A 17464-nucleotide genomic window follows, 5' to 3' on the forward strand; every position below is an offset into this window, starting at 1 on the left:
GAGAGAGCAAAATACTTCCCAGGAGGTATGTTTTTTCAAGTTATTGTTTTCACAAATCCACCAGAGGCCGCTGTGTGCATTTTTTCAGATCTCAAATATCTTTCGCAGGAAAATAAGCTGCTGTCGACTGATTTATTTACTGACTGACCAACCGACCATTACCCCACCCTCCCCTCTCCCTAAACCCAACCAATAGTGTTTTAAAAAGCACTGATTGACCCGATCACCCCCTTACCTTAACCCAACCGCAGTGCTTTAAAAAGCAATCCAGAAAAAAAAGGCCCAGATTTTTACCACGTTTTCAGATTTCACCACATTCTCACCCTGTTATTTACTTGTTTGTTTTATTTTTTGGCTTCTGTCTCACCCTCTTTCTGCAACTGTTCTTCAGCGGACTCAAACTCTGTTGTTGCAGTCAACTTCGCTCTGCGTCTCAAGTCCGCCGGCATAAAATGTCAAGCTACTGGACAAAACTGGAAACAGCGGGAATGCCGTCCATAGGAGGGTAATCGGTCAGCTGATAAGCGAGAAAAAAATGCCGTCCATACCGCCCTGTAACGTTCGCTTTAAAGATGAAATGGAGCCATACATATCTCTGGCTACACAATTCGTAATCTCCAGAAATGTACATAGCGCTATGCTTTCAGAATGAGATGTTGAATTGTTTTTACAAATAATAAAAAAAGTTTTTTTATTTCAGACAAACTAAAAGAAACAAGACTTACTCCAAAAATAGGAGAATTGTTAACATTCCTTGATCTGTTAAACATTAATTTGGTAATATTTTAAAAGAATAAAAATGTCACAGGAGGGATAATAATTTTGAGTTAAATAAAATAAATGTGTATTATGACAAACATGTTTGTAATGTTGTACTGTGTGACTTTTTTATTTTATTTTAGCGATCTGCTCCAGTATGGTAGGATCTTCTTGTGGGAGAGCGGAAATGTGGTCGATGCAGGGATTGCTGCTTTACTTTGCCTAGGAGTTGTTCATCCACACACCGCTGGATTAGGTTTGTGTTTTTCAATGTCCATCACTTCACTTTTCTACAAACACATTTTTTACAAACACATTTCAGTGTTGTCAAGGATGAAACGCTCCTAGCAGGTACAGGACATCAAAATGATGTCCGATTGATGTACCAAAACGTGGGGACGTTGAATGAAAATCAGGTTGATGTCAGAACCCAATGTCATGCCGACATTAATGTCCAAAGTTCAACCTAAAATCAACTAAATATCAACATCTAATGATGTTACAGCTTGACGTTATGGGGATGTTACCAATATGACGTCTATCAGACGTTGGATTTTGGTTGCCATACCTGACGAATAAATGTCAGTATTTGACGTCAACATGACGTTGGTTTAAGATGTTGGCTCGAAATTGGATTTTGGTCACATTCCAACACAAACACAACCAAATATCAATGTCATTTGATGTCGTTATTGGACATTGAAATAACTTTGTCTTTAGACGCTGACTAGACATTGAATTTTGGTCATCTGATGTCACAACCTAAATCTAACCTAATATTAATGTCTATGATGTTATGTGCCTGCTGGGCTTAGTCACAGAAAGAAGTCCATATATTATTGTAGCAGCGACCAGGGACCAGTTGCATGAAAATACTTAAGTAATTTGACTTAAGCACCATTCAGATTACATGATTTTTATTTTGGATCAGTCACTGTGTCAAATTTAGCGATTTTGACTAGGCAATATCTTGACGAGTCTTGTTGAGATCACGTGACATCTATGAAAAGCCACATAAATTATACATTTAAAATTACAATTTCTACCATTTTGTGGAAGCAGTCCTCTCTCTTTCATTTTGTCATTTTAAAAGCTGTTCATTGAAGAGATTATGTGCTCCTTTTGGTCAGTGTCACCCATGTGACAGAACTCGTGGACAATAGGAGAAGAAATTAAACATGAATGAAATCATTAATTTAGATCGACTGGGATAGTTTTGTAGCGGAGTGAATCAAACAAATTGCAAGCATAAATAAGGTTTGATGGACAAAAACAAAGATAAATGTGTAATAAGCAATGCTTTATGGTTCTCTAGAGAGTCAAACAGTAGTCAGATATCCAGGTACAGCGGTTAAAATAATGTGAAATAACACTGTACAGTCTTTGTTGATAAACTATGATCCCAGTTTAACTTTGCAGATCCTGTGATGTGACTATTACTAATGCACACATTGCGATATCGATGCTGAAACGATATATTGTGCAGCCCTATTATGCACTATGGCACACTACACATCAAGAAACAATTGAAATCTTGTGTTCCGACCCATTTGCCATTTATGAATACCCACGACACTAAACTTCAAGAAATCAAGAAATAATCTGAACGGGTTGTCTCTGAGGGGAGAAAAATCCCTGAGGCAAGGGATTTCATTAAGAGCTTTGCAACAAATTTCTTAACTGTCACTCTTAATAATCTCAATAATCTTAATAAACTCAAATAATCACCAAGAGGCGACACTCTAGTGCGATTTGGGAAACAGCCACTAGATGGCGCGGCAGCCATTTTTGAATGAAAATTCCAATAGAACAACAGCATATTATAAGTCTATAAAATAAACTGTTAAAAGTGCTGATGTTTGTGATAGTAAGTGCTGTATTGTCGTCTTTCAGGTTGTATCTCAGCTTTAATGCCCTTTTTAAATCAATAAATAAAAAACAAAGCAGCTACTTGCCATCGCGACAGCAATAAGTTCCAATGGACGGCCGATCGCTTTCACTCCAAAATGGCAGAATCCAGGGCTGTTGCTGGGCGTTGCTGTTGCAATGAAACGTTCTATTGAGTGTCGCCTCTTGGTCATTCTAAGCTCTTTGCCTTTACTAAAACCACAGTTGTATTCATATATTTTGTTACAAACATCAAGACAGAAATCCAAAAACTTAAACCAAACTGAACATAGAATGGAAGACTATTCTTTTAGATGAAGGCACATACAAAAATATACATATATTAATAAATAAAAACACTTATCCCTTAAGTCAGTGGTTCTCAGTCCTCGTGACCCCCACCCACCTCTGCACATTTTTATGTTTTTCTTATCACTCCAGAGACTTGTTTCATTTGACCATAAATGCCCTTCAAACTGGATGTCATAAAATATTCTACCATGATTCCAGTTTGAAAGAAACATCCCTCCAAAAAAATGCAGCTTAAACCAGCCTAAGCTGGTTGACTGGTTTTAGCTGGCTGACCAGGGGTGCGTTTATGAAAACCATCGTTAGCCAACTAAGGTCGCAAGTTGTGTTGTTACAAACATAGTTCGTTGATTTGGCATTTCGCAAATCCATTGTTTCAATGAACATTCACAAACTGTGTCGCAAACTTCTATGCTTGCTACACCTCTGGAGCTGTAGTCAGAAACAGAGTTCCTGGCTGTGTTCTAGTCCCAGTTATCCCCCCTATGCCCTATTCGTTTAGAACATTCTAACATTTAAACTTGGAATGATTTTTTTTAAAAGCATTAAAGTCATCTGTCTTAGGTGTAATTTGCTTTCAAAGTATTTTTACAGTTCAGTTTTAGCGACCTTCATGTTTACAAGTGCGCTTCCTTCGCAGTGCACTTTGAAAACAATGATGTCATTTTGAACACAGCCGTGTGTCGTGACGAAAAGTGGAATTTATGTTTTCTTCTCAAAAGCTTGTGAAAACAAAAAACATAGGCATACGTTATGCTTTTAATTTATAGGTTATTTATTAAGTATCTGTACTGTATATGACATGGGCCTGTTGGTTACAACATTTCTGCAGGGGTTTGCATGTGTCATTGTAAAAGTAGACTTTTCAAAAAATAGGTTAGATTAATAATCTTACTTAATAATAAAAATAATAATAATAATCGTTATCATCATCATCATTAATATTATTATTAAAGTTTTTTTTTTTTCATTTCCTAATAAATAATAAATATTAAATTTCATTTCTTAATAAATCGCCTCATTATTTATCTCCATGATTTATATATGATATTAGAGTACGTGTTAGCTTTTGTAAGTGATTTTATGTTAACTTAGAATAGACTGGAATATTCATAATAATATTTTTAAAGGAAACATTGGCAGTATATGTTCCATTTACATATATTTCAATTACATATGGAAAACGAGTGCTTGTTTTTACTAAAACTAATATTAAAATTTTTTTTAATTTTGCGTATAAATAATGTAATTTGCACAAATAAATTATGGGGTTCTTCTCTAATGAAGTTGTTACTCCATCCTGTTTAGAGCATCATTATGGGCGTTTTACGTTTTAACTACCGTGATTCAAACGTTGGATCTGCGATAGAGAAACTACGGGTTTTGGGAAACACTCGTCACTACATCGTTCTTTTTCTAAACGATGCATCCCAATATGATAGGTCAGCCGCGAGTTATGTCGTTGTTTGGGAAACACACACCAGCCTGGTTTTAGAGGGGTTTCCAGCCATTTCCAGACAGGTCTTAAATGGTCAGGCTGGAAAGTGACCAGCTGAAACCAGCTTGACCTACCTGGTTTAAGCTGGACATAGCTGGATTTGGCTGGGCTGGTCAAGCTCATTTAGCTGGTCATCTCCCAGTCTGAAAAACCTGCCGGAAATGGCCAAAACCTCTTTAAAAACCAGGCCTAAATTATGAAATAAACTCTTCACACTTCATGTAAATACACTGCAAATCATTGTTTTTAAAGTAAACTTAAAGTTCAGCATTTCCCATGTGCAAGGGGTTGAGAGCAATGAACACTCTGTAGAGAACATGTCAATGGAAGTTCCTTCATGGAGCTCTCTTCTAACAAGCTATTGATCTACAGTATATCAGATGTGAGAAACATGCTAAATTTGCAGAGCAGGAGGTCATGAGGACCAGGATTGAGAACCACTGCCTTAAATGTATTAAAGTGAAATGGTTTCTAAGGACTTTGTAGCAGTGTTTAATAGAATACTTGGATAATTAAGGGAGAATACTTAATGTCAGCCTTATGTTTTTTTAAGTTGACCTTTAGGTTTGTTTTTGCAACCCAAGTTTTACCAGTGGTGGACCGTCAGGGCCAGCAAAGCATTTTCTTTTGGCCCAAACACAGACCAAACATCAGAATCACTCATTTATTTATTTTTTTTATAATTTTCCGCATATGTTTATTAATTTACTTTATATAGTCTGTTCTTTTCATTTCACAACATTTCTCTTGGATTTGCTACATTTAGTAGTGTATGTTAATATTAGAGCTTTTAACCAATCATATTTCAGCAATTGATCAAAGAAATCTGCCCTGGGGCCTACAAAATCAGCAAGTTCAGGTGTCTGTAGCTTTAATAAATGGCAGAGAACTTCTTACTTTAACCAATTAGTTTTCGAGTTGGCTGCACCAGGGCCATCTAGCAGGCAAGCGACAACATCAACATGTTCTAGTAGTTTTGATTGGATGGTCAGACCTAGCAACCAGCAACGCTGTGAATATGTTTTATTTACCCGCAGAATTATTATTATAGATTATCAGTGCATTCTGGAAAAACAATTGCCAACTTTAAATGTCAAAAAAGGTAGTAACTTAACTCAAGAGTTAGCCTGCTGAATGACCATGGAAAACAACCAGACACATTTCAGCAGCGTTGTGAAAGACTCATTGTGAAGATAAAAAAGACTTGAGTGTGGTAGGTTCATTTTTAAATTTGGACTTGCTTAAACGCGGTTAGCATTGTATTCTGGTGATAATTACAAGACATAAAGCACATTTTACGTTTCCATAAGAATATCTCTGTTTCCTGAGTCAAGCTGTAATAACCAGGCTTTTCCTCTGGTCAGGGTAGACACGAGTTAGGCCTGTTTGTGACACAATGCCCTGTTGGACTGTATTTTTGAGTAATATTTATGGTTTTTATTGCTGTTGTGTCATTATGATGGTATTATGAGGTGGATTTATTCGTGTAGAACAACACTGACGGCCTAGTTGTGAAATGCACTAAGGGTGCACTTTTATAAGGATGCAGGTTATTTTTTTTATAACTACTTCATAACTAAGGGTTTTCTAAGCTTAAGGGCTTTCATGGAGCCAGGCCCAGCTCATTAAAGACTTCTGATTTGTTCACCCTTGGCAAGTTTGGTTCGATTAAAATCAGCTCTGGTGAGATTTCTCTGTTAGTTAAGTTCACTTGAGTACATGTGAACGCAGCCATCCAGAGCTTGGTGTGCATCAAACAAGTGGACCGAGACCACTGAAAAGATGGGGCTCTGTCTCTTTCCAGACAACAACTTGTGCAATTCGACTGAAATATGAATTCAACACAGACCAAAGACATCTAGACTAACCAAAAACAGGACAAGATGTTACATGATGCAACCATAAAATGGACAGATGCTCAAAGCATACCTAGCTTCTAGTTACAACACTGACTGTAAAATCCAATACAAACATTGGAAATGTAGCAGATCTTTGTTGGTGTGCAGGATATCCTTGTGCAGTCTTTACTTCTTTACAAATATATAAGCTCTTTCATGAACTGATACATTTCCGTCATATGTATATACTTGCAATGAGGTTTTTTTTTAGTCTTTACGTTCAGTGTGATCATGTGAATGTCAACCAGGACCAAATGATTCTTACCTCAGTTTGTTTTCAGAGACATCTTCATATTGATTTTGTTGTCTGATCCTTGAATCATAGCTTACGCAATGTGCAGGGGAATTAATTTGAAGAACCCACAGAATGTTAAAACAATAATAATATGACATGTCTTCATTTCTTTCCACAGTATAAAGGTGTAACAAAAATGCCCAGCCTGTCCTGAGTCTGCGCACTAGTGATCATGAGCTGGGGTATCATGAGCACAGTATCAATATCCTGGCCAAACTCCCATAGACCCAGTGTCAGGGGCACAATCATGATACCACCACACCCCATTTTTGTTGCATCAAATTACAAAAAAAAGCAAACATAAATACAAAAAATGAACACCTGGGGCCTGTTCCATAAACCAAGCTTACAGAAAAAGTCAGGCTTATTTTGGTAAGTTAGGTATATTAATGGCGGATTTGGTTTCATAAATCAAATTTACGAAAGTTCAAACTCGGTTGCTCTGTCAACTTATGCTGGGAAACTAGCCTGGTCCAGGGTAGGTTAACTCTCAGGTCTTAAGTTAAAGCTTAATAAAAGGTATGTTATTTACCTTATTGTTATTTATTTGTATGTTATTTGTATGCTATTTGTATGTTACTTAAGCCATTTAATTCACTTAGCCTCTTAATAATGATTAAATCTTTATAGTCACTTAATAGTAAATATATACTCTTCCAGAGTGAGTAAAAGGGCTCGCAAAATCACGCTGGATGCCTCACACCCAGCACACTATCTGTTCGAACTGTTACCGTCTGGTCGGCGCTTCAGAGCACCAAGCACAAAAAAAGCCAGACACAGGAAAAGTTTCTTTCCTCAGGCCGTCTACCTTATGAACAGTTAAATATTCCCCTACTGTGCAATAAATATGTGCAATACTTTCTCATACGAACTTGTACACAGCACCTTATATCAATATACAATGCAATACTTTCTACATTCGCACTTGTACACAGCACCTTATAACCTGTATATTTATAACTAACCGCATCTGTTTAATGTTATCTTTTTTTATTATTTTATTTTTTCTGATTTATTTTGTGTTGTCACTTGTCACTTTATGTACACTGGAAGCTTCTGTAGCCAAAACAAATTCCTTGTGTGTGTGAAGCACACTTGGCAATAAAACTGATTCTGATTCTGATATATACATATACATACATTTAAATTTAAATACGTTATTGCAAACATAACAAATACAAACTGCAACATTTCAACTAAATTTGATATATTTTTATGTTTCTGTTTTCCTGTTTAGTAAAATTTTATTTAATATTTTCCCCCACATATTAATATAGGTGTATTCATTTTTGGACTGTGATCTTCAGTTTATTTTTTGTTAAATTAGTTACAAATTTTGCTTTAGTACTGAATAATTTAATGTATATGCACAAAGATATTATAAATTACTTATAAAATAACTTTCATTTTACAAAAATGTTCACTTGCTGTGAACACAGTTGTGTCTCATTTCAGAAATCTTTCTTTCATTGTAGTTGCCATGGTAGCACACAACACATGCATCTATGCTCGACCTTCAGGGTTCCATGACAGTAACATGCACACGCAGTTATCTAGATTATTTAAACTGAACTCAGATTAGTTAGATCAAATGATCTTCAACTTGCTGTTATAAAACCAATTTAAGTGTGGACGTTTAGTTCGGCTCATTGAAGTCAGGTTTTTTACTTTAATCCCAGATTTTCTAAACGACTTTTATGAAACAGCCCCATGAACATGTTTATAAGATGACAGAAACTGTATTTGGGAACATTTATATGTACAGTTAAAGTCAGAATTATTAAACCCCTAAATTATCAGCCACCCTGTTTCTAAACATAATAGTTTATAATAACAATTTTAATAACTCATTCCTAATAACTGATTTATTTAATCTTTGCCATGATGACAGTAAATAATATTTGATTAGATGTTTTTCAAGACACTTCTATACAGCTTAAAGTGACATTTACAGGCTTAAGTAGGTTAATTAAGTTAACTAGGCAGGTTAGGGTAATTAGGCAACTTATTGTATAATGATGGTTTGTTCTGTAGACTATCGGAAAAAAAATATAGCTTAAAGGGGCTAAAAATTTTCACCTTAAAATGGTTTTTATAAAATTAAAAACTGCTTTTATTCTAGCCGAAATAATACAAATAAGACTTTCTCCAGAAGAAAAAATATTATCAGACATACTGTGAAAATTTCCTTGCTCTGTTAAAACTCATTTAAGAAATATTTAAAAAAGAAAAATAAATTCAAAGGGGGTTTAATAATTCTGATTTTAGCTGTATATGTGCATTTGAAGGCTCTAGATATTTTAGTTGGATCAGAAGACCTTTAATGCATCCAGCCAACAGGGAGCAATCAAACCATTTTGGCCTCAATTTCAAGAAGAATTGAAGCCACGAGTGAATGACTGGTGCTTCATTTCCTTTAAAATGCTGGAAGTCATTTTCTTATTTGGTGACAAACAGTCCAAAAGAACTAAAATTCAAGGTCAAACCTGAGTCAAGTGTGAGGTCATGACAAGACTTGACAAAATAGCTTGTCTTGAACTTACCTTGAGGTTGACTCAGACCTGATTTGAACTCAAATGAGCTGCTTTCAACTACAATACTTCTGGTGTCGTTATGATTTGGAGATTTATCATTGATTTTTATCTGGAATCTGTGGTTTTAATATTTAACAGCATTCATGTACATTTTATTGAAGTGAATTTCAAATGGTTTAAGCAAGCAATTTCAAAGCCATCTTTTAGATGTAAAATAATGTTTATGAAAGGTTATAGCAGAAATTAGACAGAAAAACCATTACATGAATATTTGAGCACTCTCAAATGCATACGGTTTCGTTTTTAATGTCTACAACTAATTAGAGATGCATTTGCCTTTCACAAGGTTACTAAAAGCTTGAACTACTTTTCGAGGCTGTTGAATGATTCATTCATGCTTTCCTTTTTCTTCAAGGTGGAGTGTTTTCTGCAGTTTTGTACAATCACACTACGAGATCGTTTAAAGCAGTACGTGACACCTTTCAGAGCCTGCCTACATACAGCGCTCCTTCATTATTGCAGGGCCTTCGGCTGCTACACTCCAGCTACGGGCATTTAGAATGGGCTCAACTTTTCGAAGGCGCTACAAAACTTGCTAAAGAAGGTTTCCTTATCGATGCACTTTTGTCCAGTGCATTGGAAGCCCACAAGGACCAAATACTCCAGTCAGGACTGTGCGATCTGTTCTGCGATACAGCTGGCCGTGTGAAATCAGAGGGCGAGCGTGTCGCCAATGGGAATCTATCAGAAGTTTTGCTGAGCGTCAGTCTAAATGGCTCCCATTTCCCAGAAAAGCTGGCCGTAAAATTGGCTCAAGACATTTCTGAAGCTGAGAGAACGGCTTTCCTTGCTGCCGCTCAGGCCAGCAGCGGAGAAATCAATGAGCCCCTTATCATGGCAAAGGAGAAATACAGCATTCTTTCGGTCCCCTCACAGCTCACAGGTGGAATGATATCCAATTTATTAGATAGAGTCCGAGAGCAAAACCTTGCTTTTCCAAGCCACGGAGATCTCGCTAATGCCTCTGCCTCTTATAATGCCCTCTTAAATTTGGCGAATGAATTCTTCAACACAAGTCTCAAAGAGATATTCCCTCTAAATACCACAAGCAGTCATGTAGGAGCCCTTGATAGTCACGGCAATTTCATAGTAATCTCCACCTCGCTCAACAGCACATGGGGATCCAGGCGATACTTGCCAAGCAGCGGAGTGATCCTCAACGACTTTACCTCTGACATCACTCAGATGCCTTATTTCAGTTTTCCTCTGGTGCTAAAGATAATCGAAGATGAAAACGAAGATGACGAGGTGCAGTTTGTTGCTTTAACTGGAGGTCTTTCAGCTCTGCTTAATTCAGTGGTTATTTTGAGGAACTTGGTTGACTTTGGCTTTTCTGCTCCTGAGACTATGAGTCCTGCTTCTCTACCTATCTGCATGTCTTTCACAAACAGCTTGGTTGCCTACCACATGCTTTCAGAGGGAGATGGACCGAATGCGGGTGAATGTTCAGATCTCTTTTTGTCTCTTCTGCTTCGCTTGAATGCAAAACATGTAGGAGCCTATGGAGCCCCTGCTACTGCAGTCCACGCTGATGGATACTAATGCAACATAAAAAAAGACAGTAATGACGTTTCATGTTAAAAATGATACTTATGCACTTTAAAAGCACTTCATTCATGGCTTATGTTCAGAGTTAGGAATGCCCTGTATGTGAGTGTAATTTTGTTTACTGGTGTTTTAAGATTTTAAATGTAACATTCTGCTTTTTTACCCAAAGTAATTTATATCCTAAATGTTCCCTTATTTCTAAGAAGCAGCTTCTTTGGCATCCTGAGATGTCTTTGTATTGATTTTTTGGTGTAATCCTGTGAATCTATGCTGTGCACACAAAAGCAAACAGGTGAATGGATTTGTTGAACCTTAATGAGTGAAGAACTGCTGCTGGTTTGATAACCAACAGACACTTGCAGGTGTGTTTCGTGTCACATGATGTTTTTTGTACTTTTATACGACCCTGCTCCTGAGGAAGATTTATTTTGTATTCTCCAAAAGCAAAAAGTTACTGTGGTATGTGTAAAATGAGAGACTCCAGAGAAGCAGGACAAACACTTGAGAGGCTATAATGTAGAATAACTGCATATGTAAAGTATGGAGTCAATCTAGTGCCATAAAAAACTTGTAAAATAAAAGAAAGCTTTGCAAACAAAAAATAAAGTATATATATATATATATATATATATATATATATATATATATATATATATATATATATATATATATATATATATATATATATATATATATATATATATATATATATATATATATATATAAATCCAAATCTCGTGAAGTGATTATTTTTAGAAATAAAAATTCATTTTGCTAACAAAAATAAAGAACTGCAAGGGGAAAATTGAGAATTGAGTTTCTGCAAATAAAAATCAAGCAGTGCAAAAAAATAATAATAATAATAAAACATTTGCAGTTTAAAAAAACAAAAACAAAACTATATATATTTGCAAAACATTTTTATAGAATTACCTTTACAAAACCCCTCCAGTCAATTGCAATGCTCATTTAGATTTTTTTTTTAGTCAACCATGAGTTTGCGATGCTATTTTCACTTTGCACTTCATGTTGAGAACTTGGGCATTTACGGCAGGCCTGGACCTACTGAGCTGTAAGACCACCTCAGTGTAACTGTGTCTCCAGGTGATGACGTCACTTAAATGGTGGTAGGTCTGGGTCTGCTGCAAAAGCCCAAGTTTCCTTGACTCCGCCCCCTTGTCAAATCAGGGCCACAAAGTGAAACGCACAGAAACGTGCAAAGTGAAAACAGCATTGCAAACTCACGGTTGACTAAAAAAGCAAATCAAAATGAGCATTGCAATTGACTGGACGGGTTTGTAAAGGCAATTCTATAAAAAAAAATGTTTTGCAAATATAGTTTTTTTTTATTTGTATTTTTTCACTGCTTGATTTTTATTTGCAGTTCTTTTTCTGTTTGCAAATTTCTTAAAACTTAGTTTTCCCTTTGCAGTTCTTTGGTTTTGTAAGAAAAATAAATTTTTATTTCTCAAATTAATTTTCGCTTTGTCATTTTTGGAGATTTGCATTTATTTATCAATTTTTGCTCAATACTTTATTTTTTGTTTGCAAAACTTTTATTTTGCAAGTATAAATGGCCCTAGATTGACTCCATAGTAAAGCACTGATTATATATGTTAAAATACCCATATGAAGCTATATCTGTAAGAGGTATTTAGGAGAATGAGTTGTATATTATCAAATTATTGTACGAGCATGACAATATACGAAGATACCAACCTAGGCTCATTCTGATTACGTACCCATTTATACATTTCTGGAGAGAGCAAAATACATCCCAGGAGCTATGCTTTTTTGCAGTTTTTGTGAGTCCACCAGAGGCCACTGTCTATGCTTTTTCAGATCTCAGATATCTTTAGCAAGTGCCATTCGCGTCTGCTGTTTTCACGTGTCCACCAGAGGCCGCTGTTGACTAACTCACTGACTGACTGACCAGCAGACCGAGTCCCCCACCTTCCCCTTTCCCTAAACCAAACCAATAGTATTTTGAAAAGCACCTATTGACCCGCCCACCCACTTACTTAATCTAACTGCAGTGTTTTGAAAAGCAATGCAGAAAAGAAAAGGCCCCCTGAGTTCTTAATTTTTTTCAGATTTGACCTCATTCTCACTCTGTTATTTACTTGTTTATTTTATTTTTTAGCATTTGTTTTTGTCTTACCTGCTTTCAGGAATTGTTATTTACCGGACTTAAACCCCGTTGACGTGGTCAATTCCGCTCTGCATCTCAGCTACCAAGCTACCAGAACAACTGGTAACAGCAGAAAAGCCGTCCACATGCAGGTAGGCGGTCCGCTAATAAGCGAGAAAAGGAACGTCGTCATACCGCCCCGTAGTGTTCGTTTTAAAGACTAAATGCAGCCATAATTCGCGATCTCCAGAAATGTATATAGGGCTACGCTTTCAGAATGAGCCTATTGTTGGAACATACTCAGAACAAGTTATAAACAACTATGGGGAGATGGTCATTTGCAAGCAGAGTGTGCAGGCCCAAGAATAACAGGACCACCTAAACATGTACTTGATCTTTCAGTAAAGTAAAAACTTATCCAAAGATGGTCAGAGTTAAAATGAGAACACACAGAGGTGGGGCAAAATCTGTATAAAGCAGGACTGCAGAAAGCAAACTCTTCAGATGGTCTAGGGGAGACTTCAGGTTATCCTGAAGGGCTATTTTCAGACATCTCGGCTTTGTGTTCCAATAGTCTATTTTCTGGTAATCAAAAACTCCAATTTGATCATGGTTAATGAATGGAATGATGTTTGACTAATGTATGTGTATGTGAAGGTTCCTTCCCTCTGACGTTAAGGATCATGTTAAATTATTCAGGTGAAATATTGTAAGTGTATGATTTGAGCATATTTAGATTCCAAATATCATGTTAAAATGTATGAGATGGTAATTTTGTATAAATTTGTCTGATGTAAATGGTATCCGTGATCATTTTAATAAGCAGGAATGATCATAAATGAAGGACCACTTGAATATATCTTGTTTTACATATGTTCTGTTTTCTGATTAGTTTTTGTAAAGAGTGAATATTAAAAAAATCTGTATATAATATGTGATTCTTTTGTCTGTCTTCATTGTGGCGATTGGCTGCACTGTCAATTTTGATTTAATATCTTTTGCTTACCTGCTTGTTATGGAGCCAGGAATTATAGGGAAGTATATATGAAAACTACTCGATTTTTTTCAAGATCTGTCATTATTACTTAAAGCTGAAGTATGTTAATTTTTTGGATGCTAAAATACTTTTTTCCTAGTCCTTCTTATTCTGTATGGACCTCATTTCTAAGTTGATGCTTGCCAAAAAAAAAAAATTATAATAAATGCTGTGCTGGTTTTAACACTGTTTGCACATCTAAACCAGCACAGCAAGCAGTACTGTATTGGCTCAACCAATGGCATGAGATGGGTCAATTCATTCTACCATATTAGCAAACAAGTACAGCTTTCATAAAACAGTTTAGAAAACAATCATTCGTTTTTGCAATTCCGTTTAATGAGAGTAACTTCACATAACAGTTCCATAAAGCGGGTAAGACAAAAATAGAATCCAAAAAATAAAATAAACAAGTAAATAACAGGGTGAGAATGTGCTAAAATCTTAAAGTGGGATAAAAATCAGGCGAGGGCATTTCTTTTTCTAGATTGCTTTTGAAAATTGTTTTTTTGGTTTAGGGAAATGGGTGGGCAGGTCAATCAATACAATTGGTTAGGTTTAGGAAAGGAGGAGGGTGGGTCAGCCGATCGGTCAGTCAGTCAAACAGTCAGCCAACAGCGGCCTCTGGTGTGTTGACGGGAGAACAGCAAGTGCAAATGGCACTCGCAAGAGAAATTTGAGATTTCAAAAAGCATACACAGTGGCCTATGTTAGATTTGCAAAAACAAAAACTGCAAAAAAAGTAGCTGCTGGGACGTATTTGGCGGTCTCCAAAAATGTATATAGGGGTACGTTTTCAAAATGAGCCTGGGTTGCATTTTGCATTTTTCATCACTACTAAAATACTCTTAGCCTCAAGCTCAAAATATACTTCACTTTTTATGTACATGTATATGTGCAATCACGCAAACAATGGTCAAAAACAAGAAATTCAGTGCGTCCTAAATCATATATTTTCAGTGTACTGGTTTTGAATTTTACCTTACTTCATGACTGCTAGAAAAGTACATTCTATAAAGTATATTAGTATGAATAGAACATCCCCATATTACACCTGCCATGTTGTCATTATCACATGACTCATCGCTTCACTTCCATTCATAAATTTGCTTCAGAATTTCACTAGAAGTAATAGGTCATGTAAGTACCTCTCAGTACTATTTAAAGGGCACCTATGGGGAAAATCAACTTTTATAAGCTGTTTGGACATAACTGTGTCGGTATAGTGTGTCCACTGTCATAGTGGAGTGATATAAACCCAACAAGACTCTTTTTTTTTATTTCCTGACCTTAAAATAGGACCCAAATCCTAATGATTTTGAGGCCCACCGCAACGTGATGTAGGAGTGTAGTTTTCCCCACCCACCAAATTGATTGACAGGTGCCATGTTTCTATAATAACATGTATGCACATGTCCACAGAACATTTTTTGCCAAGAAACTGGGATTGAAACATATGTTCCAGCTGTCAGATTTGTAGAAATTTTTTTCATAAGTTTAAAATGTTTTTAAAACAGAGCATGTTTGTAAGACAGTAAAATGCTTAAAAAAAACTTAACCACTATAATCACCACAGCATCATGGTGTCAGTAAATGTGCATATATATATATATATATATATATATATATATATATATATATATATATATATATATATATATATATATATATAGCTTGAATAGACTCCACCGCAAACACATCAAATAAACTTACTTGGTATTTCTGATTAATGACCTCTATTACAGCTTCATCTGTGGCTCTCTCTATCACTGACTGCTGTTTATCTGATGTAATGCAGGAGTAGCAGACAGACTAGAAAAACAGCTACACTGCACTCAGACACTAAAATGGTCAGATTCTGGAGGCTATCATAAATTATTTTGATCTGAAACTTTACAGCCATATGTGCACTAAAGGATTTATCTTTACATTTTGTAACATTTTCCAAATGTTAGAGACCACAAATATAAAAACAAAAATTTTTATATTTCACTGTTATGCTGATAATAGTGTGTGGTGTGCTGTGATGCGACAGATCTTCAACCAGAGTCCAGAATGTGAACATTCACAAAATCTCTCGAGACTTGAAAATATACATGGCAGAGAAATACGTGAATAAACATTTAGGCTGTTGCCACAGATTGACTCCATCTCTTCTGTTCAATTTAATTTTATTTGAGCTGTGCCATGACTCATGACATTTCATGTGATAATCTCCAGCTCAAATGCATGTCCTCAGGGTCCCCCATGCAAAAACATCAGGATTTCTGATCTCACATGTTCAATATTTCGATTCGCAATCGAAGGGCCTCCAATGTTTTTCTGAGCTGATTTAGTCACACATAACAGACCTCACACTAGAAGAAAATCTGATAAGATATTCTTTAGAACCACCTAGATTATTGGAACATACCAATGACTGTCGAAAGGGGAGAAATCAGCTAAAAATTTCCCCGATTATCTTGTGATGTAAACCCAGAATAAGTACTTCAAATTTCATTCATTCATTAATTTTCATTTGGCTTAGTCCCTTATTTATCATGGGTCGTCACAGCAGAATGAACCGCCAACTATTCTGGTATATGTTTTACGCAGCGGATGCTCTTATAGCTGCAACCCAGCACTGGGCAAAACCCATAAACTCTTTCACACACACACATTCATACACTAGTGCATGTCTTTGGACTGTGGGGGAAACCGGAACATCCAGAGGAAGCCCACATGAACAATGGGAGAACATGCAAACTCCACACAGCAAAGCAATCTATCCCAGCCTAGGCTTGAACAAGAGACCTTCTTGCTGTGAGGCGACAGTGCTAACCACTGAGCCACTGTGAAAATCACATCCCTTCATTCTGATTTTCGCATTCGATATAGCAGTATAGCATGCAAAAGTATAGTAATAATACTAATGCTATATTACTAATATTGTAGGGAAGTATGTTATTTCAGATGCACCAATATTGTAAACAAAGGTGGAAATGTGCAGATGCTTATTTACACTTACATATACAATGAAATACTTTGAAATGCAGTGTGTTCAACTTTAAGTTAAAAAAAAGCATACTTTTGTCTTCAGTCGTCACACCCGCTGAAATATAAAATAGGAAACTCTTCAGCAGTTGCCATCTAAGTGGTTGAATTGCTGTGAGATGCTGTGTGTTGAACTGTTTAATGGTCTGCCAGAAAACAAAGAAAACACTCTCATGGAAGAAGAAAGCCATTGTGTTTTGAAGCATGATAATTAGTGTTTATCATGATTCCTAACCACTGAATTTGCAAAAAAAGTGTATTTAAATGATACATTTTTAGAGAATAACCAAATATCAACTCAAATAAGTCTTACAGACTTGTAATATAATAGTCATCATTGATCATACCACCCCCATAACGTTCATTCATTCATTTATTTTCTTTTCGGCTTAGTCCCTTTATTAATCTAATTTATTAAACTAATCCAGCATATGTTTTTTGCTGCAGATGTCCTTCCTGCTACATCCCATCACCGG

General features: G+C 36.1%; 1 protein-coding gene across 1 annotated transcript; it reads left to right on the forward strand.

The window, feature by feature from the left end:
* The first annotated feature begins 849 nt into the window (after positions 1-849).
* On the forward strand, positions 850-11392 carry si:ch73-337l15.2 (glutathione hydrolase 6). The gene is made up of 2 exons (XM_056458179.1): positions 850-1015; positions 9596-11392. Exons 1-2 carry the CDS (start codon positions 850-852, stop codon positions 10780-10782), a joined length of 1353 nt encoding a protein of 450 aa, XP_056314154.1. The 3' UTR covers positions 10783-11392.
* Positions 11393-17464: the final 6072 nt, after the last annotated feature.

This window comes from Danio aesculapii, chromosome 5 (assembly GCF_903798145.1).
Source record: "Danio aesculapii chromosome 5, fDanAes4.1, whole genome shotgun sequence".
NCBI lineage: Eukaryota > Metazoa > Chordata > Actinopteri > Cypriniformes > Danionidae > Danio > Danio aesculapii.